The sequence below is a fragment of the Eretmochelys imbricata genome, chromosome 11 (genome assembly GCF_965152235.1).
Source record: "Eretmochelys imbricata isolate rEreImb1 chromosome 11, rEreImb1.hap1, whole genome shotgun sequence".
Taxonomy (NCBI): Eukaryota; Metazoa; Chordata; order Testudines; family Cheloniidae; genus Eretmochelys; species Eretmochelys imbricata.
The window spans coordinates 63,742,998-63,770,432 of NC_135582.1; the positions used below are offsets into that span (position 1 = coordinate 63,742,998).

Consider the following 27,435-nt stretch of genomic DNA (forward strand, 5'->3'; position numbering starts at 1 on the left):
ACTTTAACCCTAAGCCACGTTTCTCAACCTTTTTGATACCAGGGACCAGCTTCCTCCCTTCCTAAACTGTGTCAGGGAAATCTCAGGGACTGGTACCAGTCCACGGACCAGTCATTGACAAACACTACCCTAAGCAACCACACAGTCTGGCTATTATAATTATCGTCCTCCTTTTCCTTTCCCCTTCATTTATTAAGCCATGTCCTTATTTAGATTGTATGATCTTTGTGGCACGGGCTGCGTCTGCTATTATTATTACTTTTGGCAGCTGCAAAATAAACAATCATCCAGCAGGAGACATTAGTTCGGGGTTTCTGAGGCCTCCAGCCAAGTCTCTTCCAGCGTCCTGCTCGAGAGAGGAAAAGGGAAATGTGTAGCTCATTGAAACATTGCTTCGTTTGTGTGGCTCACTGAGAAAGTCTGTGTCCATCCGATAACAAGACTTCCTGAATCCCATACAAAGCTGACAGAGATGCATTAATATTGACAAGGGCACAGATTGTGTGCTGAAGTTTCTGTTGTTTCTGAATTGAGTACCCAACCTTTCTTAAAGGGATAGTACAGAGCCATTTAGGCCCAAAAAATAAAATCAGGTTTTTTTCAATATTTATTTCTAACATTTTAGTGAAAACTACCTTTTTTTTGAGATTAACCAGTCTTCCAATAAACTAGCAATCCAAACTGCCTAGTACCTGAGAACCTGCAAATGAAACTAACCGGAAAGAACCAGAAACATATCTTTCTTAGCCAATCTGAATTAAATGAAAAATGTAAAGAAGTGTACGTTTAAAACCGAGAACAAGAAACAGGCAGGGAGGGAATATTTTTAAAAACATGGGTCAGATCCTGAGCTGGTTTTAAAATGATGTAGATCCACTGAAGTCAATGGAACTATGCCAGTTTACAGCAGCTGAAGATCTGGCAGCTAGCAGTTTCCTTTTCAAGACAAGATCAATATTAAAAAGAAAGCATTAGTGAAAGCAATGAAGCACCAGTACGTACCAGTGTTCCCTTGAATGTCCTCTCCCTTATTTAGCGTGGGTGATTGGCATGAAAGCCTGGAGCAATTGGTGTCCTGACTTGACGGCGGCTGTACAGAGGCACCTGTGAAGACAAGTCCCCAGTCTATGTGGCTTGCATCCGAGCGTGACCGATTATGCCCTGGCTTGAAAGTGGAGGCTTCCTCGTTCTGCACTAGGATATCGTTCACAGAGCGGGGCCTGTCTCTCCTCCGCTGACAGAGATTAAAAATCTTAAAAGTCGAGGCTTCCCTTTGCTCCACCCAGGAGAGATTATCCGGGGCTGTCTCCGTTTGCCCTGTAAACGGATCTTTGGCAGGGAACGCTTTTGGAGCGTTGGCTTCCAAGAGGCCATTTCTGCAGCGTTCCCAAATGAGGCTGCTTTTAGCTAAAGAAGTGATGTTTCTCAGGTCTCCGCTGTCTGTTATCTGATTGAATACTTCATGTCCTACCAGCTCAGGAACCTCCTGTACCCCATACACCTCAGACGGTTGCACAACCGTGTCCAGCTTAGCATCAAAACTATTGAAGAAATCTTCAGTCACCTCCAAGGCCGGGCTGATGTCATCAACTTCTAATGCTTCCATTGCTCGTGTTGCTGGAAGGCCTGAGTTGTCAGTGCTGGTTCAGGAAGATGCTGCACAAATGTCCAGGCATAGAGGATAAAGATGCCTGAGGAAAGCTTGTGGCACCACACTGACCTCAATATGGCGGGAGAAACACAACAGCCACCAAAGCCTCTGGTGGCAAAAGCTGTTGGTATCGGAGTTTGACTTCAGATGCGCTACTTAACTTCCAGGTGGTAGGATGCCAGGGATGAATTGCTCCTCCACAGCTTTTTGCTGAGTGTTAAGTTATTTACGCAGATCCTGGGAATGCGGTTAAGTTATTCAGTGTAACCAGTTCATGGCAATCTGGAGTTCCTGTGAAGCAGAGCACAGCACCATTTTAATAAACCCTCTTTCATTCAAGTGAAGCTGTTTAATCACCTGATTTTTCCCACCGTCATCATCCCCTCTTTCCTTTTGGCATCAAAGTTACTGTGTACAAAGTTTCCTTACAGGGCTTCTGTTGTCCACTAAGTGGGAGATTACTTGTTATCACTTTTTGAATTAGAACCTGTATAGAGGAGGGTGGGGCACCAGATAAGTGGGAGCCAAGGTGATACCATTTATTAGAACAAGATAAGCTTTTCAGAGCTACAGTGAAAGGTGTTCTTTATTAGCCTTCTGCGATACGGTGACCTATGGAACGCTTGGTGCAGGCTTCTATGAGGATATGAGGGAACCTAAAAAAAACCCTGGGAGACTTTAGGATGTGAGTCGTTCCAGAAACATTAAGGCTGAACTAAGTTGTGCTGAGAATACTTTGCTAACTGATCCTTATTATAAATAGCACAGTGATCACCTGGCTAAAGAACCAGGGCTAAGAGGCTAACGCTGACCTGGACTCTGAATTCCTTCCTTACTTTCTGAACTCTCCCAGGGCATTCGAGAGACAAAGTGGGTGAGGGAAAAGCTTTTCTCTGTCAACGGAAGTTGGTCCAATAAAAGATATTACTTCACCCCACCTTGTCTCGCTAATATCGTAGGACCACTAAAGCTACATCAAGACAACCTATCACAGGGCATGTAAAACAGTGGTGGAAACCTAAGAGCGTAGCAACACAATGCTAAACAAAATCCAGCATGTCCAGAGGCGTCATTAACCAGCAGACCATCACCTCTGGGCAACTGGCTCTGATGTCTCTGCGAAGTGCAGAGGCAGAGAAGAGTTTTGAGGCCCAAACCTGCGAAGCGCTGAGATGGGAGCTGAGCGATCACGGCTCCTCAGCACTCATTCCGGTAGAGTAAGGGGCTGCTCCATTCCCAGGGAGTAAATTCCAGTCTCCTCACCCCTGCTGCTGTGTCACCCATCTTGAACTGGGGCTCCACTCACTATGCTCCTGTTGTTTGGGGCAGGCACAGCTAAAATTGATCCAAATCAATCAGAAACACACCTCTATAGATTCTGGTCACCATCTGTGGAGGGATTTCTATTAGTTTGAGTGCAGGCCTCTAGATACTGTATTTAGACAGACCTCACTAGTGCTGGAGGAAGCCAGTGTTGACACTGAACTTAAGAGATTTTCCAATAAAACTAAACACAAAATAGTTAAATGTTTATTTATTTATTTTTGAAAAACTCTGCACTATTGTGTGCCCTTGCCATTTCAGAGGCTGCTCCCCATAGGAATATAAAAGTCCCCTACTGCTATCAGCTAGAGCAGTTACTCCTTTAGCCAAACTGGTTGAAGCTCGACTTTTAATGTAGCAGATCCTGCAGCTGCTCCATCTTAATAAACAGAAGACAATTCAATTTGTTCAGAACAGAGGGGAACGAACAGTCTTATACTGGGGAGGGTTTGTATTCCCCAATAAGTCGGTTTCCACCCACGGTTTGCTCTATTGTGGCAAATAACTTATTTTACTGTCCAATAATATGCAGCCTTCCATCATCTTTGCTATCTGGGTCTTAGTTGCTGCAGTTCAGAAATGGTGGTCTTTGTAAAATGCTTTCCAAGACATGTGCTTTAAAAACAAAAATATGCATAACCACGGTAACTTCAAACCTTATCCTGTTTTTTCTCGGCGGTGACTATGGTCTTCAAATCATCATGCTTCAGACAGCAGCTTCAAATAATATTGCCTTGGTGCATATTAACTACCTCCCTGTGACGGGCAACATCAGCAAGAAGAGCATTGGCTCACTGATTTGCTAGGCTGCTTCTGACTAATTGAGTAGAGATGGGGCCGGAATCAAAACGGTGAAGCTGAACAAAATGGGTGTAAAACGGTGTCAAATCAGAATGGGGGGTGTGTAATGGTCCCTCTGCACAGGTGTCAATGGCTAACAATGGCCAAGCAAAGGACTGATCCAAGCCCACGCTATCCCCCTCACAGTTTTCATTCTGGGTCAGACCCAAAATTGTAAGGAGCCAATTTGCCATTGCTAGTTCAGGTGTAGCTCCCGTCTTAAGGGAATAGCTGACACTGGGAGATTTCCAGCATTTGGGGCCCAAATCTCCCCAAACCAGATTGTGAGCTTCCAGTGCTGTCAAAACTGAACCTGAAACCTTATTCAGGCTTGAACCAGAACACCAAACCCTAGCCTGATCCTAACCCAGATCTGGACATCAATTCTGTGGTCCATCTCTACAGCTTGAGGAAAATTCTGGCTCCACTGAAGTCAACGGGAGTTTTGCCATTTGTGACAGATGTGGTGATTTCCTAAAATATCTGTGGGAGATCTCACTGTGTTAAGTTTATGTATCATTCTGGGCCAGGGATTGTATGTAATTTCATGGGGGAGCGTGATCACAGCCCTCCGGGAACTAAGAACAGTGTGTGGGGCGGTGGTGGAGCTTATGGGGCTAATTCATTCAGGTTTTGACACCTCCAGAGAGGTACCCCCACCTGAACAGGCTCCCACATACTGGTTCACACTGGATTCTCCAGAGACCAAAAGACAGAGAAGGGACTTTTGGATAAATACCCTGAGTTTAAAGTGACTAAGGGCTTTCTGTCTGGGGGGGGACACAATCCTTGTTGAAGGACTATAAGTAATTGGCCTACTGTTGGGTGATCGCCGATAAGCTTATTATTATGAGCATGCTTGTAAGTTCTTTTACTGGTTTACTATGTTTTCTCTGTAAGGCTTTCCCCTTAAGAATAAAGGTCTTTGCTTAGAAAGGGCCTTGTGGTGACTTATAACTGTGGCACTTAGGCTGTTTGTAGCCTCTGAGGAGAAAGGGAAGCAGGCCTGCTTAGGCCGTCTGGTTTGCTGGGGAACTCACAGTGCAAGCAGGGAGCTGTGCAGCCTGGAAATACTCCAGGCAGGAAGGAGAGGGGACGCAGGTCTTCACCAAGAGAGTGGCGAGCTGGGAGCCTAGAGTGTGTGCAGTGATCCTGAACTATGACACCATTGACTTTAGCTGGGCTGGGATTTCACCCCTCATTTCACCACTAATATGCAGCTGTCTCTGAAGAGGAGGGCAGAAGCAACACAGAGCATATTGACCGCTCCCTGCCCCAAATCTCCTCTTGCAAACCAACAAAACAAGAAAAGGAGGACTTGTGGCACCTTAGAGACTAACCAATTTATTTGAGCATAAGCTTATGCTCAAATAAATTGGTTAGTCTCTAAGGTGCCACAAGTCCTCCTTTTCTTTTTGCGAATACAGACTAACACGGCTGTTACTCTGAAACCAACAAAACAAGAGTGTCTTGGGATAACTGGGCAGGCACCATGCTCAGTGCCTGGACAGCACAAAGCAGAGCAAGGAGTAACTTCCATGGGTTGCAAAGGGAGTTGCATTTAGAACTCCTCAGCCAGGATAAGCACGTGAGCAGAAGGCTTTTGCATGGGAGAAAACAAACGGAGGGAGAATAAAGGGCTTCCATAGCTGTAACCGACCCACCCTCAAACCCTTCACTGGCATTTCTTTATGAGCGATGGCTCATACCAGGACTGCTGGATATTCATTTACAAATTTGCAGTTAGTGTTAGCTTGGGCAGAATCAGCACTGAGATATAGTCAAATGCCAAACAGTGCAAGTAACAGGCTGGCCCACACAAAGAGGCCATTTCACCTGCGTTGGCAGAGAACCCAGCCCTGCTCCCACTTGATGGATTTAAACAATCTGAACAGCAATGATTGGAGAAGGGCTTGTGACCTGTACGGCCATATTTCAGGGGAAGACAAGGGGCAACAAAACACACTGTCCCTTTGTCCCCTAGTCTACATCAATACAAGACAAATCAATCAGCATACCCAAGAAATTGTACACTTTTACTTAGCAAGTTTATTACCAAACACTGGAGACCCTGTTTTATGGGGCTGCAAGTCTGTCCTGATTTTGTGGGATGAGGATTATCTCATGTCACACAACCTCCCACATTCTTGTAAAGCCACGGGATTGTCTCCAAAATGACTTCACATTCCGGAAGCACATGGTGATACTGAGTCACATGGTGACAGGATGATGGGATGCTGCACCCTGACGTGACTTTGCACCATCACCACCTTGGGATACAGTATGCCCTGCACAAACTGTTATAAAAGGTCACCTCAGTGGGGAGTGGTTACCCCTTTCTATAGAGTCTGGGGAGTGCTTCCTTAAAGGATGAAAGGTGCTACGTAAATGCATAGCAAATTATCAGTAGTGCTTAGATACTACACTGATACGTCCTCTATAAGAATACCTTACATAGGTTACATCTGTCAATAACGAACTCTAAGAGTTCCACTCAGGCTTTTGCATTTAACTTGGATCAAATGAAACTAGATTCCGGTACCCAGATAAACACAGGAATAGGAGGGGTCCAGAGACAAGTGACTCAGAGTCCATATGAAGAGAAAGGGAAGAGAGTAACACTCTTTAGTTAAGGGAAGAGATGAATAAAAGAGGGTCTGATCAAGGCATATAAAATAATGAATGCCATACAAAGAGTCAATAAGGCATTCCCATTTATTCTTCATAATACCAGAACAAAAGGAACATTCAATTACATTCAAAAGCAACACAACTAAGACTGACAAATGATGGGAAGTACTTAACCTGTGGAGCGCCATGCTACAGACCTTGGCAGCGAAGAGGCACTTTAGAATAATTTACCAAGCGGGTTAGGAGTCTAAGTGCCACTGAAAGTCAGTGAGACTTGAGCTCCTAAGCCACTTAGGCACCTTAGAAATTTTTAAGCTAAAACATTAGTAGGGATTGGGAATTTTGATAACTTGGCTACAGGGAAGTGCTGAGTGCCCCCTCACATCTTCCCACCCCCCCCCCCCCCAGAAAGCTAACAGTCTCCTCTTTGCAGAGCTCCTCTGTCTAGCCTTGCAATCATGAGTAGAGCCTGACCAAAATGGACTGTGAATTTGGTAGATTTCACGGTCATAGGATTTTAAAAATCTTAAATTTCATGATTTCAGTTATTTAAATCTGAAATTTCACAGTGTCGTAACTGTAGGGATCCTGACTCAAAAAGGAGTTGCGGGGGGGGGGGGGAGGGTCGCAAGGTTACTGTAGGGGGTATTGCAGAGCTGCTATCCTTACTTCTGGGCTGCTGCGGGCGGCGGCTCTGCCTTCAGGGCTGGGCAGCTGGAGAGCGGCGGCGGCTGGCCGGGAACCCTGCTCTGAAGGCAGAGCCGCCGCCAGCAGCAGGGCAGAAGTCAGGACGGCCTGGTACGGGATCGCCACCCTGACTTCTGCGCTGCTGCCGGCAGAGCTGGGCCCGCAGTCCGCAGCCACCACTCTCCGGCCACCCAGCTCTGCCAGCAGCAGCGCAGAACTCAGGGTGGCGTGGTCTGGTCTTGCCACCCTTACTTCTGCGCTGCTGCTGGCGGGGTGCTGCCTTCAGAGCCGGGTGCCCGGCCAACAGCCGCTGCTTTTCAGCTGCCCAGCTCTGAAGGCAGCACAGAAGTGAGGGTAGCAATACCACAACCCCCCTAAAACAACCTTGGACCCCCCTGCAACTCCCTTTTGGGTCAGGATCCCCAATTTGAGAAACACCGGTCTCCCCCATGAAATCTGTATAGTATAGGGTAAAAAGCACACGAAAAACCAGACTTCATGGGGGGAGACCAGATTTCACGGTCTGTGATATGTTTTTCACGGCTGTGAATCTGATAGGGTCCTAACCATGAGAGACCAGATTATAACCTGTCACCAGGATAGGACAGAATATCACCCATCCTGCGCCACACAGGGTAATTTTGGAGGGAAATTCTATGTTTACAGGAAAAGGAAGGAAACATTTTTTTCTGGCAGGCTGTTCCTTTCTTTATGGCTGCTGCTGGAAGCTGGAACTTTAGGAATGGAGTTGAAGGGATGGGTAAGTAGGCCGAGGGCATGACTGGGCTGCAGTATTTTCCTACAATTAGAATAATTTGATTTTGTTAAAGGGTGTTTTTTTTTTAAATATGCTTTTTAAAACTTGACAGTCCAACTGTAAAATCCCGAGTAGCAGCATTTCACTATCAGGGACACTGATTTCTTTTTCCCCTTAAAGAACACTCAGGCACAAATTTTCAGGATGATGCACAGGGATTTAACTGCCTTGCATTGCAAGCGGACCCCTTAGGCACTAGAGATCTAAAACAGTACAATGTTGTCTCATGAAACCTTGTATTTACATAGCTCCTTTCACCCAGGCACTTTACTAACTGCATATCGGGATCACCCACCTACCACTGAAAAAAAAAGACCATTTAGAAATAGACTGCTTGCCACATCAGGAACAGTTATTTTAGAAGGGGAAATACAGACTAACTCCTTCAGCTCAGGCTACAAGGGGGAAGACCAAACGTAGCTCCCGAAACTGGGCCAGTCAAAGCCAGATGAGGGCACAGCCACTATAAGTCTGTGCCTTAGGACCCAGCTCCCTGGGTCACGTGATCACATCAGACTCTCAGCTTCCATTTAAAAATAAAAAAGGATGAAGTTTTTAGCCTTTGCTTTTTTCAAAAAAAGCTTGAAAAAGTCACCTGGGTTTAACTGATGCAGCAGCCTCTGCCTGAGTCTGCAGACAGCCTGAAACACATCTGAGACGGGTGACCTGTCGCATGCATCTCAACGGGAGCTTCAGTGCAAGGCTCTCTGCCAACACTACCCTAGCAGAGCATTCTGTGTGGTGGGAGAAGAGAGAAGTGGGTCTCTGCCCACCAAAGCAAATACAACCTGGTTCCTGGGGTAAATGCTGGGGCCCTTCTCCTTCACCACTCTAGGTGGAGGCTAGGGCCACAGTGTGGGCATGAAGCTGTCTGCAGGGCCCTGTGTTGTGGTATGCCTAAGGTCTGGATTGCCTTAATCCAGGCCTGGGCCAGGACACCCTAACTCTTACAAAACATGCCATGGGATCTACAGGTATGTCTCCACAGCACACTAAGCCCAGATCTGTGGAACCCAGGCTTGTGGATTTGGGGTTTCCAAATCCATGCTGGTGCGTCCACATTGCATTTTAAACCTGGCTTTACAATTGCTGGACCTGGGTCCCACAAGCCCGCTAATGTGTCTGTATGGCACTACACCAGCCTTCTGAATCAGGTGTGTACTTGACCTGCATCTGTGCTGCAAAATGGACAGGGCTTGGATGCGAGTTGCAGTGGGACTCAGGCTCTCAGCCAGCCCGCTCACACGGTCCTAGGACCCGGGTCCTCAGTGCTTAGTGACCTGAGTCAGACTGATCTGTGTGTGGACAGAAAGGGGGCTTGGGCTCAAAACTGAGTCAGAGCCCGGGCTTGGGAGAGTGCAGTATAGACACGCCCTATAGTGAGAAGAAGTGACCAGGGCCTTGGATTCACTTCTCATCCAAAAGAAGGATTGACACCTCTTTTGCTGTTTTCAGAATCTGCACTCCATGACTCCCGAGATTCAGGGCCTGTCGGCCCTTAACACCTTATGTTCTTTTCCATGAATCATGCTCTCAGCTATTTCAGTCTGTAACTTTCCTTTGAGGAATGACACACCTTGAGCAACTAATGCACAGATTTTTCTCAGGACACCTTGCACTTTTTGCAGCTACCAAGATTTTTAGATGGCTGCATTGGGTCAGGTGATCAAAATATTATCCAGAATCTAAATTAGCTGTATTTTGGTCACTTGAAATCCCTGAGAACCATACTTATCTGTGTAGCAGCACTGTAGGGTCACTATCAAACTAGTTAGCTAGCAAGACAGATCAAGTCACTTCAGAAGTCACTTTCATGATTTCAGAGAGGGAGTATATTTGACTGGTTAGAGCGGTGGCTCTCAACCTGTCCAGACTACTGTGCCCCTTTCAGGGGTCTGATTTGTCTTGCGAACCCCCAAGTTTCATCTCACTTCAAAACTACCTGCTGACAAAATGAGACATAAAAATAGAAAAATGCCACAGCACACTAGTACTGAAAAATGGCTGACTTTCTTATTTTTACCATATAATTATAAAATAAATCAATTGGAATATAAATATTGTACTTGCATATCAGTGTATCGTATGTAGAGCAGTATAAACAAGTCATTGTCTGTATGAAATTTTAGTTTGTGCTGACTTGGCTAGTGCTTTTTTTGTAGCCTGTTATAAAACTAGGCAAATATCTAGATGAGTTGATGTACCCCCTGGAAGACCTCTGCGTACCCCCAGGGGTACCTGACCCCTAGCTGAGAACCACTGGGCTAGAGTAAAGGTCTAGGCATTAGGATTCCTGTGCTGTAATTTCAAATCTATCACTGACCGGTTGTGTTTTGACAATAAATGTGTGCCTCAGTTTACCAATACTTACTTACCTCTCAGGGATTTTGAGGATCAATATTTACAAAGAGTTTTATATTTAAGGGATGGAAGATGGCAGAGAATGCAAAGTATTAGTGCATAGCGCATTGTTTTCCCAGTTCTATCCACCCTGCAGACCAAATAATGCCCCCAAAAGCAGATATTAATCCTTTGTAGTGGAGTAGTACCTACAACATCGGTTCTCAACTTTTTCTTACACAACCCCCTTTATATCAGGATGAGCCCAGGATTCCTCTCTCATCTAGGAGAGACGCCGCTCCCATCCAGCAATCTGAGAAGGGCTGGGTGGTGGCAACCCCTAGTTTGAGTACCCCTAACCAGCAGGCCTCGATCAGGGATCAGGGCCTCGCTATGGAAGGTGTTGTACATACATATAACAAAAGGAGAGCCCTTGCCGCAAAGAGCTTACAATGTAATGCAATGTACTGGGAATCGCAACTGCATGCACTTATGCTGGTTTGCTCATTGCGAGTCTGAATCTGTAAAGAGAACTTCTGCCACTTTTCCCTGTTCACTACAGGTTGCTTGAAGGGAAAAAACACACAGCCAGAATCCTGAAGTAATTTGAGTACAATAAGGGACAGCTGTCATAAGGCAATTTTAAAGCATCAGCCTTAACATGGTCCCTTTCAAGATTATATGAAATAATTGTTGGATTGAGTATTTAAATATGTTTTTGGGGGTGGAAGAATCGAGATCACGCCCCCCCCCTTTAATGTCTAAATGGGAGGTGAGTCCCCAAACCTTCTTCTGTTGTAACATGGGATTAGAGCATGAGAAAACACTAATATATGGCATTCATCTTTCTTTAGATCAGGTGGCTTATTAGATTTTGGGCCTTAAAACAGCTGCTAGCCCCCTGGTCTACCAGTACTTTTTCGGCACTGGTCAGCGAGTAAATATTACAAGCCCTGGTCAAGCTTTGCACAAGGAGAAGAGTCTCTAAACAACAATTTTTAAAGTACTTGTAAAAATAACAACTTCTCATTATTAGTTAAGCACTGGAACTGGTAACCGTGGGAGGGCGTGGACTCCTTGTCCTTGGGAGGTATTTAAAAACAATTAAATATCTGTCAGTGTGCAGAGATGGACTAGGTCAGTGGCTCTCAACCTTTCCAGACTACTGTACCCCTTTCAGGAGTCTGATTTGTCTTGCATACCCCCAAGTTTCACCTCACTTAAAAACTACTTGCTGACAAAATCAGGCATAAAAATACAAGTGTCATGGCACACTATTACTGAAAAATTGCTTACTTCCTCATTTTTACCTTATAATTATACAATAAATCAATTGGAATATAACTATTGTAGTTACACTTCAGTGTATAGTATACAGAGCAGTATAAACAAGTCATTGTCTGTATGAAATTTTAGTTTGTAGTGACTTCGCTAGTGCTTTTTATGTAACCTGTTATAAAACTAGGCAAATATCTAGATGAGTTGATGTACTCCCTGGAAGACCTCTGCATAGCCCCCGGAGGGTACGCATTTACCCAAGTTAAGAACCACTGGACTGGATGACCTCTTGAGGTCTCTCCAACCCTACATTTCTATGATTCCATAATATAAATCTGAGACATTCAGCTGTCCAGGAAAAAAGCTGGGCCCAGTATAAGAATTCCCCATAGTCCAGGTTACACCAGTGCCCTAAATACGTACTTTACAGTATCATATATATTCTGAGACAATGCACCTAATAATTCTAGGAGAAGCTTACAAGAGCCAGAGCAAAAGTATTCTCAGTCAAGAGCTCTTGAATGCTGGATAAACTAGCAGAGAGATAAAATTGATCTTAAATTAATCCAGATTACTTAATTAATTTCATGCTGCAAAACTTAACTGTCTGCTAGATCCCTCCTGCCAAGAAGAGTGACAAGGAACACCCATGCCCACACATACAAAACAACAACAAAGACAGGTTTCAGAGTAACAGCCGTGTTAGTCTGTATTCGCAAAAAGAAAAGGAGTACTTGTGGCACCTTAGAGACTAACCAATTTATTTGAGCATGAGCTTTCGTGAGCTACAGCTCACTTCATCGGATGCATACTGTGGAAACTGCAGAAGACATTATATACACAGAGACCATGAAACAATACCTCCTCCCACCCCACTCTCCTGCTGGTAATAGCTTATCTAAAGTGATCATCAAGTTGGGCCACCCCCACCCCCCCGACGTTCTGGTTAAACTTGGATTTGTGCTGGAAATGGCCCACCTTGATTATCATGCACATTGTAGGGAGAGTGGTCACTTTGGATGAGCTATTGCCAGCAGGAGAGTGAGTTTGTGTGTGTATGGAGGTGGGGGGGGGGGTGAGAAAACCTGTATTTGTGCTGGAAATGGCCCACCTTGATTATCGTGCACATTGTGAGGAGAGTGGTCACTTTGGATAAGCTATTGCCAGCAGGAGAGTGAGTTTTTGTGTGTGTGTTTTTTTGAAAAAAGGGGATGGGGGGGTGAGAAAACCTGTATTTGTGCTGGAAATGGCCCACCTTGATTTTCATACACATTGTGAGGAGAGAAGTACTTGTGGCACCTTAGAGACTAACCAATTTATTTGAGCATGAGCTTTCGTGAAGTGAGCTGTAGCTCACGAAAGCTCATGCTCAAATAAATTGGTTAGTCTCTAAGGTGCCACAAGTCCTCTTTAACAACAAAGACAGTCTCCTCGAAGCTGGGAGAGGCAAAGAGCAGAATCAGCCATGATGACCTCTATGGATAACACTAGGTAAATCTAAAGGGCAGTATTGAGTGCTTAGATGCTACAGAGCTCTAGAAGTAACTGAGAGAGCTGAGGGGTGGGATCCCGTTAATAATGACATGTACCTGTGCAGCTGTCGGGGTTCAAAACTATATATCCTGGGGAAAGTTGATGCAGCTCTGCTGTCTGATGGAAGTAGGTTGATTCATGCTTGATAAAGATCTAGCCCAGTCCCTTTAAGCAAGAAGGTTCCCAGAGCATTCTATGGACATGACAAACTGTACTACATATCTAGAGAACTCTTCACCCATCATCACCGAACGTAATATTAGTTAATAATTGGCACCTACAGTATACCGGGCTTTTAATTTTCCCAGCACTTCGCAAACATTCATGAAAATGCAGCAACCTCTAGGGTAAAACATGGATGCAAACAGCCCATGGCAACAGTGCGCAACAAGCACAGTGCACAAAATGAGGTGAACATGACGGGCAATGAGGAAACATGGATCATGTAAAGCTTTCCCCCACCCCCCGGGACAGGTTTGTGTACAGCGCTCCAGAGATCTTTATCACACAGCCTGGCTGACTCCCTTGCCCTACAGCAATCTGACACATACTTCCCTCCAGGCCGAAGAATGCCCCGAGAAATGACTGGCTGCATCACTTCCTGCTGGCTTCACGGGGATTAGCTGTTTGAAAGCTCTCCAGCTGGGCGGTGACCCTGGAAAGGAGCAGGGAGTCTGGGCAGAGATGGAATAGAAGGCAAAGCAGCCTTGCAGAAGGGCAGCCGTATAGCAGGTTTTCCAGCATGTGTGCACACAGCACAGCAGCACGTGCCCCAAGTCAGAGGAAAAAAGCTAAGGCCCCAATCCGGCAACGCATTTAAGCCTGTGAGTCACCTCAGTGAAGTCACGAAGCACATTGCTGGACTGAGGCCTTACGCAGTCTGGCACTGATTCAGCAAGGCAGTGAAGCACATTCCTACCTTCAAACACATGAGCAGTCCCGCTGCCTTTCAGCCGGATGACTCATGTGCTTCTCACTAGGCACGTGTGTAAATACCGTGCCGAATCAGGGCCCTAATGAACACTTACTGTACATCACCATCTGACAAGCCTACACTATGCTGCAAACTGGGCCTACATCTATTCTTTAAGTGGGGATGTTGGCCTGGGCTTCTACAGCGATCAGCCCACTTGCCTCCCTGGAGTTCTACCCAGCCCCGTCGGAGGCAGACGGCATCCTGGGGGACCCTGGAGGTTGCCCAGTTCTGTTTCTTTGCTTCATGTGTGTTTACTTAATTCACATTTTGTCACACTGACCTGGTTAAAAACCCCGCACCTTCTTCCAGCCAAACAGGCAATTCAGAAACACAAGAAGAGAACAGGCTGTGTTAGCTTCCGAGATCAGCACAAAGAGGAGTGAGCCCTATAATACTGTAGCCATCAGATGTTGTTATAGGTGATGTCACTGGGAGGACCCACGAGGCTGCAAGCACAGAGGGGGTGGTGTAAAGACCTAACTAGACATTTTAAGAGATATATTATTCGGGTTGATGCCTTTTACAACTGGATCTGCTGTGCTTGATCCATTTGTCTCCAACCAGAAAGTACAGGTGGGGGGGGCGGGGGCCTCCCAGATTGCAGCTACCAATAAATAAAAGATCTTTTAAAATTAAATAATCTGCCTTGAGGTTCTACTAGAGCTGCACTCTCATTCCTAAAGCCCCTCTCTCATATTTCACAGAGCTGTGTTGGGAGCCAGAACCAGTACTAAAAAATCCAATAGTACTTTTTTTCCCAAATGGAAATCTGAGTTGAAAATGGATGGAGATTACTGGAATTTCTACTCAAGTTGTCCCTCTGCTGTCGTTTGTGCACCAGGGTCCTGCTGGCAAGTGTCCCCCACCCAAGAGATGCCTGCTTTTCAGCTGAGAAGCGTATGTATGTAGGCCCAGGAGCTATTGGCACTCAGCATCTCACATATAGGCCCCAGAGCCATTGGGGATCTTTCTGGATAAAGAGCTATCCAGCATAAATGTAAAGGATTATTATTCTAACTTTAGTATCTAGACTCCAGCCAATTCTCCTAATCAAGGACAGTACTCAAGGAGCTGACCCTGGATAATTCAAAGCTAATCACACTAAGACCTTGGAGTTCACCTGAATATAAGTGCATGTATGATTATATTTAAAACACCGCCATTTAACAACAAGCATAAAATCATTTAAAAACAAATCTTTTCTGATTTCCCAACTAGTGAGTCCTGGCAGTGTGACACATTTATTATCACCAGAAAAAAAGAATAACCCAATGGAGACTGAACTTCAAAACAGCACAGCAACCCAACCCTCTGAGATCATGTCAACCCCATGAAAATCAGCCAACTCAGGGGGATGGTTACAACAGCACATTATTGTTATAACACCGTATTATTCCTCCTACACGGTCACAATACAGATTGGTCTCACAGTTTACTAACAAAAAAAATTACAAACTTTATCTCAAGCGATCTTTGCAAAAATTCAGCAGAAACCTGACAACAGCTGATTGACTTAAATGCAACATATTATTTGTAAGCTGCAAAAACCAGTCAGATCCAAGGAACTCAGATACAGTGGTGATGGGGGCCATATATAAGTACCTAGCTAGTGTAGATTAGATCCTTCAGCTACATTATGTAGTTCCCTCTCCCACTACGCTGAGTTTGTGATTTTTTTTAATCTGAAATTTAAAACCTGTAAACTTCTGATTCAAGAAAAATGTCACTAAACCCTAAACCTCCCAAGCTATATATTGGGGCTACTGTTGCCTGAAATGACTGACATCCTGCTCCTTCAAAGATTTTCCACATGCTTATCTTTATACATTGTGAGTAGCCTCATTCACTTCGGTGGGACTACTCAATGGGAGTAAATTTACATGTGTGCGTAAATCTTTGCAAGATTGGATCCTTGAATATTTGTTTTCTGAGACAAATCAGAGACAAATAATGCATTCTCTTTGCAAAACTATTATTTCACTCTATCCTATTGGTGCCACTGACCATAGCATCTAAACTAACACTATAGGTATTATACAAGGAAGGCATATTTATTGGGATTACTTAATCCTACAGTTAATAATTCTATTTATTATGTTTTGGGAGTTTGTCCCATAAGAAAGCAAAAACTTCATTGCGAAAAATAAAAGAAAAGAAAATAAAACACTGCAATGCACTTCCCACCAGCATAGAGTGATGTATTTGTGTTGTACTGCAGATAGGTACACAACTGCACAATGGAATTTGATTCTGCCTACCTGGAGCAATGAAAATTCCAGCTGAAGTCATTAGGAGTTTGGGGTGTTGCAAGGATTTCAAGAACTGCGCCTTTAATTATAGAGTCTCTGTGTGTGTGTTTGTGTCTGTTTCTCTGGCTAGATATATTGCTACATAGGTGTATGTATATATACACATCTCTGCGTGCTACATATAAACACACACATATTATATACACAGAGGTATGTATACATGTGCATGCATGTCTGTATACAATATATAAATACAAATATAGCTGCAAGGTGATGGGCACCCCAGGAAAACCTGAGCTAGACAACTGTCTCTCTCTGTGTGTGTGTTTATAAAACAGTGAGAAACAGCACAGAATGATCAAACCTTTGATACATTTCCTGATATGTAAAAAACAGAAATCCAACCACAAACCCGCAGATTAACAACAAAGGGAACATTTACCTGGCCCTCTGGAACTCCAGAAAACCCACTTTGCCATTTCTTCCTAATAGATGATCTTTGCTGTACAATTACTCCTCATTCTGCCAGGACAGGCAACATATGTGTCCTGCATTATCCATCCTTCTCTCTGCTCTGTGTTTACAATCTGCCTGCCTCAGTCCCTTCTCAAATCCTTCCCTTCCACCACCGGGGAAACAGGTCCTCTGACAGCAAGGTTCCAGCTCACAGAAGTTCCTGCTTTCTGCCACTTCGCTCTGTGGCACATAGCTGGCCATTAGTCATCACTATGTGACACATAGCTCTTCTCCCTGTTTCTTTTAGTCCTGTGCACTGCTTTCATCGTCTGCTCTCTCTCAGATAATGCAATACCTATGACCGTTAGCTAAAATGGAGATTAGCAGGTGAAAAATTAACCCTCGAGCATGTCTGTGTTTTCAACCCAGTTTTCAGTCTGCGTACCTCACTTCCCTGTACATTAACTCTATGCATCTGCTGCAATGTGTTGTGAGAATATGGGTGTGTGACCTAGTGGATCACGCACTGGAATGGGACTCCGGAGCTCTGGGTTCTATTCCCAACTCTGTTGGTGGCCTAGAACATGTCATTTGATTTCTCTGTGCCTCAGTGTCTCCATCTGTCTAATGGGGATAATGATGCTGACCTCTCCATTTTAAGCTCTATTGATGAAAAGAACTAGGTATTATTATATCATTATACAGCAGCTGTATCCATCTGTGGTTTCCTGTCGTATACTTATATTGTAAGCTCTTTGGGGCAGGGACTGCCTTTTTGTTCTGTGTTTCTACAGCACCTAGCAGAGTGGGCTCCTTGTCCATGACTAGGGCTCCTAGGTGCTACAGTAATACAAATAAATAATAATAAAGTTATAAGCATATAAATCAGTTAAAGCGATAAGCAACTGAAAATGGGGTCTTATAATGGGAACAGTCAGACAACCTTAATGATAAGCACCACTACTAGCTCTGCCTATAATAAATAAATCCTCAGTTTTGCCAAGCCCAAGTGTTCAAAATTCATGAGATTGGCATAAAAATTATGTGAGGGTCTTTTTATTTGCCTTCTATTTTTAAGCCTTTTGGGGGGAGGTACGGGGGGGGTCACATTTTCAAGATCTTTTCTGTGACCATGAGGGCTAGAAATTTCCTTTTAAAAAACTGAAAGCTGAGGTTCTCACACAGTCATTTGACTCCAGGAGTGGGGGCTTTAAGAAAAACATCAACTATAATGAGATTTGTGATAAAAATCCTGAGTGCTGGGAGACTCTTAGCAACTGAATGTTGCACAAAGGTATATAAATATTTCACCCTAGATTTGCAATAAGATCTTCAATTCAACCTGTTCCTTTAGGTGTTAAAAAGTACTTGTTTTATTATTTGTGTGTGTTAGGATATAGATATTCAGGCCTGTCTGCAAAGGCCGGTACTTTAAGAATTTAGGTGTATTCTTATCACTTGGCTAGATAGAGGCATAAAAGAAAGAATCAAAATCACTGTCTGCCCCTGTAAGGTTCTTCTCTTACTGTGACAGTCTGAGGCCCTGTTCTTAGGCTAAGGCCTTTGGCTAAGCAACAGAGGCAGCCATAAGCTGGGAGGCGACAGGTCACATCCTCACATTCCAAACTAGTCACATTGAAAGAAGATGCTACTGGGCTGTTAGGAATACAATCCTGTCCTGATAGTGCCTATCACCTCCAGAGAAAGGGAAGTGCCTAGAAAATGTAAAAGGAAACTTAGTTTGATAGCATCCTGTCTGACAAGAACTCACTTAACAATAGCTGGGATGTGAAATCGTCATTTCTGTATTGTTTTGTCATTATAGTTCCCACTTTGCTATTGTTTGTCTGTATAATCTCTGTCTGGTTCTGTGATTGTTCCTGTCTGCTGTATAATTAATTTTGCTGGGTGTAAACTAATTAAGGTGGTGCGATATAATTGGTTACATAATCATGTTACAATATGTTAGGATTGGTTAGTTAAATTTCAGGAAAATGATTGGTTAAGGTATAGCAAAGCAGAATTCAAGTTTTACTATATATTCCGCAGTCAATCAGGAAGTGAGTGGGTGGGTGTGTGTGAGGGAAATGGGAACAGGGAATGGGGGTGGGGAAATTGGAATCATGTTTGGCTAAGAGCAGGAATGGGAACAGGGACACAGGTGTAAGGTTCTGTGGTGTCAGAGCTGAGAAGGGGGATACTAAGGAAGGAAACTGGAATTGTGCTTGCTGGAAGTTCACCCCAATAAACATTGCATTGTTTGCACCTTTGGACTTCGGGTATTGTTGCTCTCTGTTCATGCGAGAAGGACCAGGGAAGTAAGTGGGTAAAGGAATAAGCCCCCTAACAGTGTGGTACACTAAGATTGCCAGCGATGGACATAAACTGAACAACCAGCCAGACCACCATAAGGCCCCTTTTAAAGATCGGTCCAAGATGGCACTTGATCTGCCAAGAGGCTACATCCTTTGGGGATTTGCCATGAGGATGATGATTTTACTTTTATTTGTTATTAGTTATTTATAGAACACCAGAGCTGGTCAAAGAGAGAAAGAGTGTGTGTGTGTGTGTGTGTTGGGGGAGGGGAATCACAAACAAATTTAAAATGTCAAAATTTGGATATAAAATGTAACTGAAGTTTTGAATTCCAAAATATTTTGACCAGCTCTGTATAGACATGCATGGTGCTTTTCTGAAGTTGTGATCTCCATTCAGGGAAACAGACTTTAAAAAAAAATAGATTTACTAGACTTTTATTAATATACAAGGATAGAACCATTCAAGTATAAAATGGAGCTAATTTACACTAAGCAGACTCTTACCTTAATCAGCTGACTCTAGAAGTGGTATATTTTCCACACTATCATACAGGAATAGAATTTGTACTGGCTAGCTTAAAATAGATTAAATTGGTCATTGGAAATTTTGTGGCAAAGTATGTGAACAGTGTATTTTCATTAGCTTTTGTGGTGGCATTAGGGAGACCAGGTGTCCAGTTTTCAACCGGAACATGTGGTCGAAAAGGGACCCTGGCGGCTCCGGTCAGCACCGCTGACCGGGCCACTGACTGTCTGGTTGGCGGCGCTGTGCAGCAGGGCTGGCAGGCTCCCTGCTAGCCTCCGCACCACGTGGCTCCTGGGAAACATTGGCATGTCCCCCCTCTGGCTCCTACATGTAGGTGCAGCCAGGGGGTTCCGTATGCTGCCCCCGCACCGAGGCCTGCCCTCGCAGTTCCCATTGGCCAGGAACCGCGGCTGATGGGAGCTACAGGGGTGCGCCTGCAGATCGAGCAGTGTGCAGAACCGCCTGGCTGTGCCTCCACGTAGGAGGGGGAACATGCCACTGCTTCCGGGAGCCGCCTGAGGTAAACGCCTTCTGGAGCCTGCACCACTCACCCCCTCCCACACCCCAACCCCCTGCCACAGCCCTGATCCCCCTGCCGCCCTCCAAACGCCTCAGTCCCAGCCCAGAGCACCCCTCTACATCCCAAACCCCTCATCTGCAGCCCAGAACACCCTCCTGAACCCCAAACCCTTCATCCACAGCCCCACCCCAGAGTTCGCACCCCCAGCTGGAGCCCTCACCCTCCCTTGCATCCCAACCCAGTGTCTCAGCCTGGAGCCCCCTCATGCACTCTGAACTCCTTATTTCTGGCTCCACCCCAGAGCCCGCACCCACAACCGGAGCCCTCACCCCTCCCGCACCCCAGCCCCCTGAGCCAGCCCGGTGAAAACGAGTGAGTGAGTGAGGGTGGGGAGAGCGAGCAATGGAGGGGGGATGGAGTGAGTGGGGGCTGGAGCCCCAGAGACGGGGCGGGGCATGGGCAGAGCCTCGGAGAAGGGATGGGGCAGAGGCCGGAGCAAGGGTGTTCGTTTTGTGCGAGTAGAAAGTTGGCGACCTTAGGTGACATATTCAATTCCCAATTTAGCAAGGCATTAAGTACATGCTTAATTTAAATCCCAGGGAAGCCAATGGTGCTTTGCTGAATCATGCTGGGATTGCTTGTGTGCTGAACTGTAATCACACGATAAAGTGCTTTGCAGAATTGGGACCATAGAGTGGAAGCAATTATTGATATCCAACAGAGGAGGAAGGGGTTATGGTGAGTTATTTTTCACACACACACACACACACTCACTCTAAAGTAATTTATTTTAATTCTAAAGTAATATTCTACCTACGTTATATTGATGACATCTTCATCATCTGGACCCAGGGGAAGGAAACCCTGGAAGAATTCCACCATGATTTCAACAGCTTCCACCCCACCATCAACCTCAGCCTGGACCAATCTACATGGGAGGTCCACTTCCTAGACACCACGGTGCAAATAAGTGCCGGTCACGTTAACACTGCCCTATACCAAAAACCCACCAACTGCTATGCCTACCTTCATGCCTCCAGCTTCCACCCCGGACACACCACACAATCCATTGTCTATAGCCAAGCGCTGAGGTACAACCGCATTTGCTCCAACCCCTCAGACAGACCAACATCCACAAGATCTTCACCAAGCATTCTCAAAACTACGATACCCGCACGAGGAAATAAGGAAACAGAGCAACAGAGCCAGACTTGTACCCAGAAGCCTCCTGCTGCAAGACAAGCCCAAGAAAGAAACCAACAGAACTCCACTGGCCACCACATACACTCCTCAGCTAAAACCTCTCCACCACATCATCCGTGATCTACAACCCAGCCTGGACAACAATCCCTCACTTTCACAGGCCTTGGGAGGCAGGCCAGTCCTCGCCCACAGACAACCCGCCAACCTGAAGCCTATTCTCACCAGCAACTACACACCACACCAACTCTAGTAACTCTAACTCAGGAACCAATCCATGTAACAAACCTCAATGCCAACTCCGCCCACATATCTACACCAGCCACACCATCACAGGACCTAACCAGATCAGCCACACCATCACCGGTTCATTCACCTGCACGTCCACCAATGTAATAAATGCCATCATGTGCCAGCAATGCCCCCCTGCTATGTACATCGGCCAAACTGGACAGTCCCTACGTAAAAGGATAAATGGACACAAATCAGATATTAGGAATGACAATATACAAAAACCTGTAGGAGAACACTTCAACCTCCCTGGACACACAATAGCAGATTTAAAGGTAGCTATCCTGCAGCAAAAGAACTTCTGGACCAGACTTCAAAGAGAAACTGCTGAGGTTCAGTTCATTTACAAATTTGACACCATCAGCTCAGGATTAAACAAAGACTGTGACTCGTTCGCCAATGACAAAAGCAGTTTCTCCTCCCTTGGTGTTCACACCTCAACTGCTAGAAGAGGGCCTCATCCTCCCTGATTGAACTAACCTAGCCTGATTCTTGCTTGCATATTTATACCTGCCTCTGTAAATTTCCACTACATGCATCCGACGAAGTGGGTATTTACCCATGAAAGCTCATGCTCCAATACGTCTGTTAATCTATAAGGTGCCACAGGACTCTTTGCCTAATTTATTTTTAGCATACTCCTACAGATATGGTTGGCATAGTGCACAAAAGTAATTTCACAAGGAGTATCTGATTTCAATGAGAATGCCGATGCACAAGTGCCTTTGGCACAAATAAATAGTAGTTTATGAGTGAATGAATGAAAATGAATCAATCCCGGCCTACATGAAAATTGAATGGATCTTATTGCTCAGTGATGAGGAACATATCACCCGAGCACATGAGCCCATCCAAGTAGAGATGCCTGAACAGCACCTAGAATATAGGCCAAATATCAGTTCAAGGGTCTTGCCCTGTCTATAACCATGCTAATACAGTATCCTTATTTATCACTTTATTTATTACTGTTCATTCTTCTCACAGATGCTAGTGAAGGTTTGATTTAGTTCTTCAGCATGAAGGAGAGGTCTCTACGCAACTGAGACTTGATGATGCTCCTAGCTAAGAAGTGCAAATGGTCCCAGCAGTTCTAGGAGTCTGCTTCGATGTAAAGTGAGCTGACAGCAGTGGGCCAGCAGGCCCTGCCTCGATGTCAAAAATGGAGGACAGAGGGCTATGTGAAAAATAATAATAAATATGTCACTCTTATAGGCCCTGTTTCAGCTATTGACTTTAATGGGGCCGCTCACATGTTTAAAGTTACACTCCGGCTTACATACCTTGTTGATTCATGGCTATCTAGCACTTCTCATCCATAGATCTTAGATCCTCTTGTGACCCCAGGAAGACCTTAGTTTAGACATAGGGAATGGAAGTCGTTCGATTTAGTAATGTTAGGGTATGTCTCCACCGCAGCTGGGAGTGTGCTTCCCAGCCCAGGTGGACAGACACGCTAGTTCTGATTAAGCGGGCACGCTAAAGACAGCAGTGTAGCTGGTGACATAATGGGCAGCTGCTCAGACTAGCCCCCTGAGTGCATACACTGGGGGTCCAGGCAGGTTTGTACTCCAGCAGCTACCCCGAACTGCCCCCTGCTGCTGTTAGCATATGAACTCTAGAAAAACAGGCACACATTGGTCTACCCAAGCTGGGAAGCACGCACCCAGATGCAGTGTAGACGTAGCATAGTAGACAGTTCAGAAGTAGGGAAGGGAAAATAGTAAGAGAGATTTGAGGCCATGTTGGGTAAGGCCCAGTCGTAGCTCAGAGCTGTCATTGGCCTTCCCTTTAAAAACAAGTGAACTCATGTAGAGCTTTGTATCCATGAATATGGAAGGACTGTAACCCAAATGTCATGAACCTCAAAAATTATTAACTGTATTAACATCCTTTGGGGTTCCCCACAGGGCTGGTGAGGGATGATGATCCCCCCCTTCTTAGCCGCCGCCAAACGACTTCTCCCGCAGCTAGAGATACCTATCCCTGCACTCAGGTTCCAAGGTATGGGGGTACAAAGCCCCTGAGATGGTTGATGCTCTTTGCTGAACAGGCAGGGTGTAATCTGCATGCAAGAGCACCCTTTGCTAAGGCAATAATTTGGACCATGTCTTTTACTTTTAAGTTTTTTGAGATGAACAGCGAAACCCCACCATTTTCTGCAGCGGGATGCAGTGCCTGTGATTTTATACCTGTGATCCATAAGGAATCCATCTGCCACAGCTGAAAAACAATTTGCTATTTCTGAGATCAGACAGCTTGCTTGCTTGCTTTCACACTTAATTAATTGTCATATATGGTACTGATATTCTGCATGCTTTTGGATAGATTGAATAGCCCACCTTAACAGACTACCTTAAAAATTATGGGATGGCAGCTGCTCTAACAAGTCTCTCTCTGAAGGAACATTAAGAATAGAGAGTTGGTTGTTGATCTGCAGTTGGATTCATTCAAGCATCTAAATTCCAGACTTAACAGATTTGATGTTTACATTCAGTCCTTTCATCCTGTCATGAAAACTCAGATTTTCTTAAACAGGTTGTATTTATTAAGGAAACAGCTACAGCTATAGACACAATGAAACAGGCTTCCACACAGCTTGAGTTCCAGCTTTGTCCCCCTTGTTTACTAGGATCCACAACCTGTCTGAAACTGTGTACAGAACAGATATCTAGTGGCTGACTAATATATCGCAAATAAAAGTATCATTCCATATTTATATCATCCATATACAGAAGTGACTTAAGCATTTTAATGCGTCAAACACCCTCTCTGCTTTTTTAAGACATTGCTGAGGGCTCTATAGCAAAAGAGGTAGAGGGCAACACTGTTTGGTAACTCTGTGATCTGAAAAACAGGGGTCTTCAGCTCATTTCTTTGTACGATAACCTCCAGAATTGAGTTATTGCCTACAGAAGCTGATCGTCTCCCACTAGTACTCCAGAAGCCTTTCCCTTTATTTCAGAGCTTGGTTCCTTTTGTCAGAATCTGACCCTCTCTCTCCTGAACCAGGGAACCCCCACAGAAACCTAAGGCCAAATCCTCACCTGGAGTAAATTGGCAGAGCTATGCCAGCTGACTACTGCCACTGAAGATCTGTGCCAACCTACACTAGCTGAGGATGCTGTCCACCATCTTTTCCTCTTCCCTCTGGAGAATGAGCCTTTATTTCACACATTGTAATTACTAACTCCTCACATGGAAGCTGTTACTTCATGGAAAGACGATTAACTGGTACATTAAGCACAAGATGAAACCTTCCCGATAATTGCTGGTAAGTTCTCGTTTGTGAAAATAAATACCATAAATACCATGATTAAATTAAACACAGAAACAGCCCCGCTGTACACGACTTTCACTCATTACATAGAAAGAAAGATCAAAGAGAACACATGGGGTAGAGTTATCTCAACTCATCCAAGTTTACGATGCGGCCATCTACTTAACACATTAATTAGCCTCATAGTCAGTGGGAATGGCAAAGAGATAAATACATCAGAACAGGGCTGGCATTTGCATCTGTCTTGTGGTCTGTAAATTACCAGACACTTACGAGGGTGATGGGCACTTTAAAAATCAATTGCTTCTTGATTCTAAATTACATACTTATGGGGTGGGGTGGAGGGAGAAGGAAGAGAAAAATGGGCCAGATTCTGAACTCAGGTGCACCTTAGTAACACTGTTCCCTTGATTGGAGTTACTCCTGATTTCCACCAAGATGTCAGCAAGGTGAGACTCAGACCCAGGAAGAGGGAGTAAAAGCTGGAGGAACCCACCAGCACCCCTAGCGTTCAGTGCCCCAGCACTTTTTTATTCTCTTGCATTCAATTTCCCCCTTTGAGCGGCAGACTTCCCCATCCCTGTGGAACTTCAAGCCTTTCTCCAGCCACTTGGCTCAGACCCTGCGTAAATAGGGAGATTGTTTCTGAAGTGGAGTTTCATCCGAGCCTTTCCCTGCTTTGCCTTCTCCCGTTGGGGGAGGGGACGAGAGGAGAGCAAGCCGTGGGCATGCTTAGCCCTAGTTCCCACTGTCAGCCCGCCAACACCAGTGCAAACACACACACACACATCCAGAAAGCCCTGCTATTCTCCTGCTAATGGGATTGGCACTGCTTAAAGCAGTCTGCTGGGGCATTGTCTGCCACCACGGCAAGGGAAACATTATTCAAAGGCCTTTCAGGCCCTCAAAGCAGCAGCAGAGCAGAGTATTTATCGGAGGCCCTCCATTAACAAGGGCATCTTTGCTCTTTGTCTGTGTTGGTTTAATAAGGCCTGCTAATGGGGTTGTGGGGGAGGGGCCCGCTAATGGTTCTCAACAAAACTCCTTTGCTCCCCTCCTCCCTTGTGATGAGAGGTGGCTTTATGGAGACGGCCAGCAAAGCCGTAAGTTACCATATTGCAAAGGGACCTTCAGCAAAACTTGGTGTGATCCCAGCTGCTTTGAGCCCCCCACTCTTCAGCACCGTGGGTGCATCGTTTTGGTTCTCCGGGCTCTTCCACTCTTTCCCGTATGTCCATGGGCACCCCCCCACCAATCATCTTGTGAACCTTTCATGGCTGGAAACAACAGCGCTCAGTGGCAGTAATGAGGAGCAACAGTGCAGACTAATTCCTTGCAGCAATATCTGGTGCTTCTGCCCGTTACTCAGCCTGGAATCTGCTGGTGAGTCACTGGAGCTTGCTTCAATTGGGCACTAGAAAGGTCGAAGAGCAACTGCCAGCTCTGGGAAATGAAACTCTCTCCAATAGCACAGGTTCAGGTTGAGCAACAGCCAGTTTGACCCCCGCATCCAGCGATGGGTTGGAGGGGATTCTTGGGAGCCCTCTGTTAAAATTCTGTGAAGGGAAGGTTAGGCTGATTTCCCTGCCCTGGATGGAGTCACTCCCTCTCAGAACACTGCTCAGCTGTCCCTGTTGAGACGACAGCCATGAGGTGCCAACTTTGGAAGAGCTAATGTTTGGTCTTTGCAATCAGCCAGATTGATCCAAGTGTCAGGCCCTTAAAAAATGTCATGCAGAAGAAGAGCCTCCGCAGGACACCTCTACAAAAGATAAATGCACACACCGTGCATATAAATAATACAGTATTATATACCTATATAAAATAAGCTACTAAGTAATAACAGAACACAAACAAACCAAAATAGCCCTTTTCATGCATAGATCTCAAAGCACTTTACAGACAAGTATACATACACACTCTTTACTCATGGGGAAACTGAGACAACAGTAACCTGCCCAAGGTCACATGACACGCCTGGGGCTAGACCCCAGGTCTCCAGACTACTAAGCCGGGTCCCCTCGCCATTATACAAGGCTGATTTTACAGTAGCCAGCAACCTCAGTTTCAAATGAGATTACTTGAGCACTTTGCTGTACAATACACAGTGTAGGTTTCAGGAACAGAGTATCACAAACAGATTCCCAGCAAATGCCCTTCATAGAAGTTTGTTTGCCAAGTGATGTCAATGGCGCCTCTCTCTTTGGTTCTGGTTATGAAGAAGTGTTTCAATAGGAAACTAAACAAACAGATTCTCAGGCCTCTCCACCTAAGTTCCCGCTAAGCGGCCCCCCCCCTCCCCGGCCCCAACCCAGCCCAGCCCCAGCCCTGCTGCAGCTGGGGGAGAGGCCTACCCTCTGGCCCCAGCCCCAGAACTGCCACGGCAGGGAGAGGCGCCTCTCCCACCCCAGCTCGGGTGCTGCTGCAGGAAGAGAGAGCTTGGGGGGGAGTCCTCTCTCCCCGCCGTAGCCCCGGAGCACTCTCCTGCACCCCAAACCTCCCATCCACAGCCTGACCCCAGA

At 45.4% G+C, this 27,435-nt stretch overlaps 1 protein-coding gene across 3 annotated transcripts in view; it reads right to left on the reverse strand.

The window, feature by feature from the left end:
* The window catches only part of PLEKHM3 (pleckstrin homology domain containing M3), a 152,889-nt gene extending 135,994 nt beyond the window's left edge, over nucleotides 1–16,895 (reverse strand). For 2 of the 3 annotated variants that reach the window (XR_013347492.1, XM_077829984.1), the window contains exons 1-2: nucleotides 16,768–16,895; nucleotides 1,003–1,942 (exon numbers count right to left, since the gene is read on the reverse strand). Coding sequence is in view for 2 of the 3 variants with exons in the window: in XM_077829984.1 (XP_077686110.1) it covers nucleotides 1,003–1,606 (604 nt within the window). In the remaining variant the exon portion in view is untranslated. Of the gene's footprint in view, nucleotides 1–1,002; nucleotides 1,943–14,356; nucleotides 14,523–16,767 lie in introns of all 3 variants that reach the window. The other variant, XM_077829985.1, reaches the window with a different exon arrangement.
* Nucleotides 16,896–27,435: the final 10,540 nt, after the last annotated feature.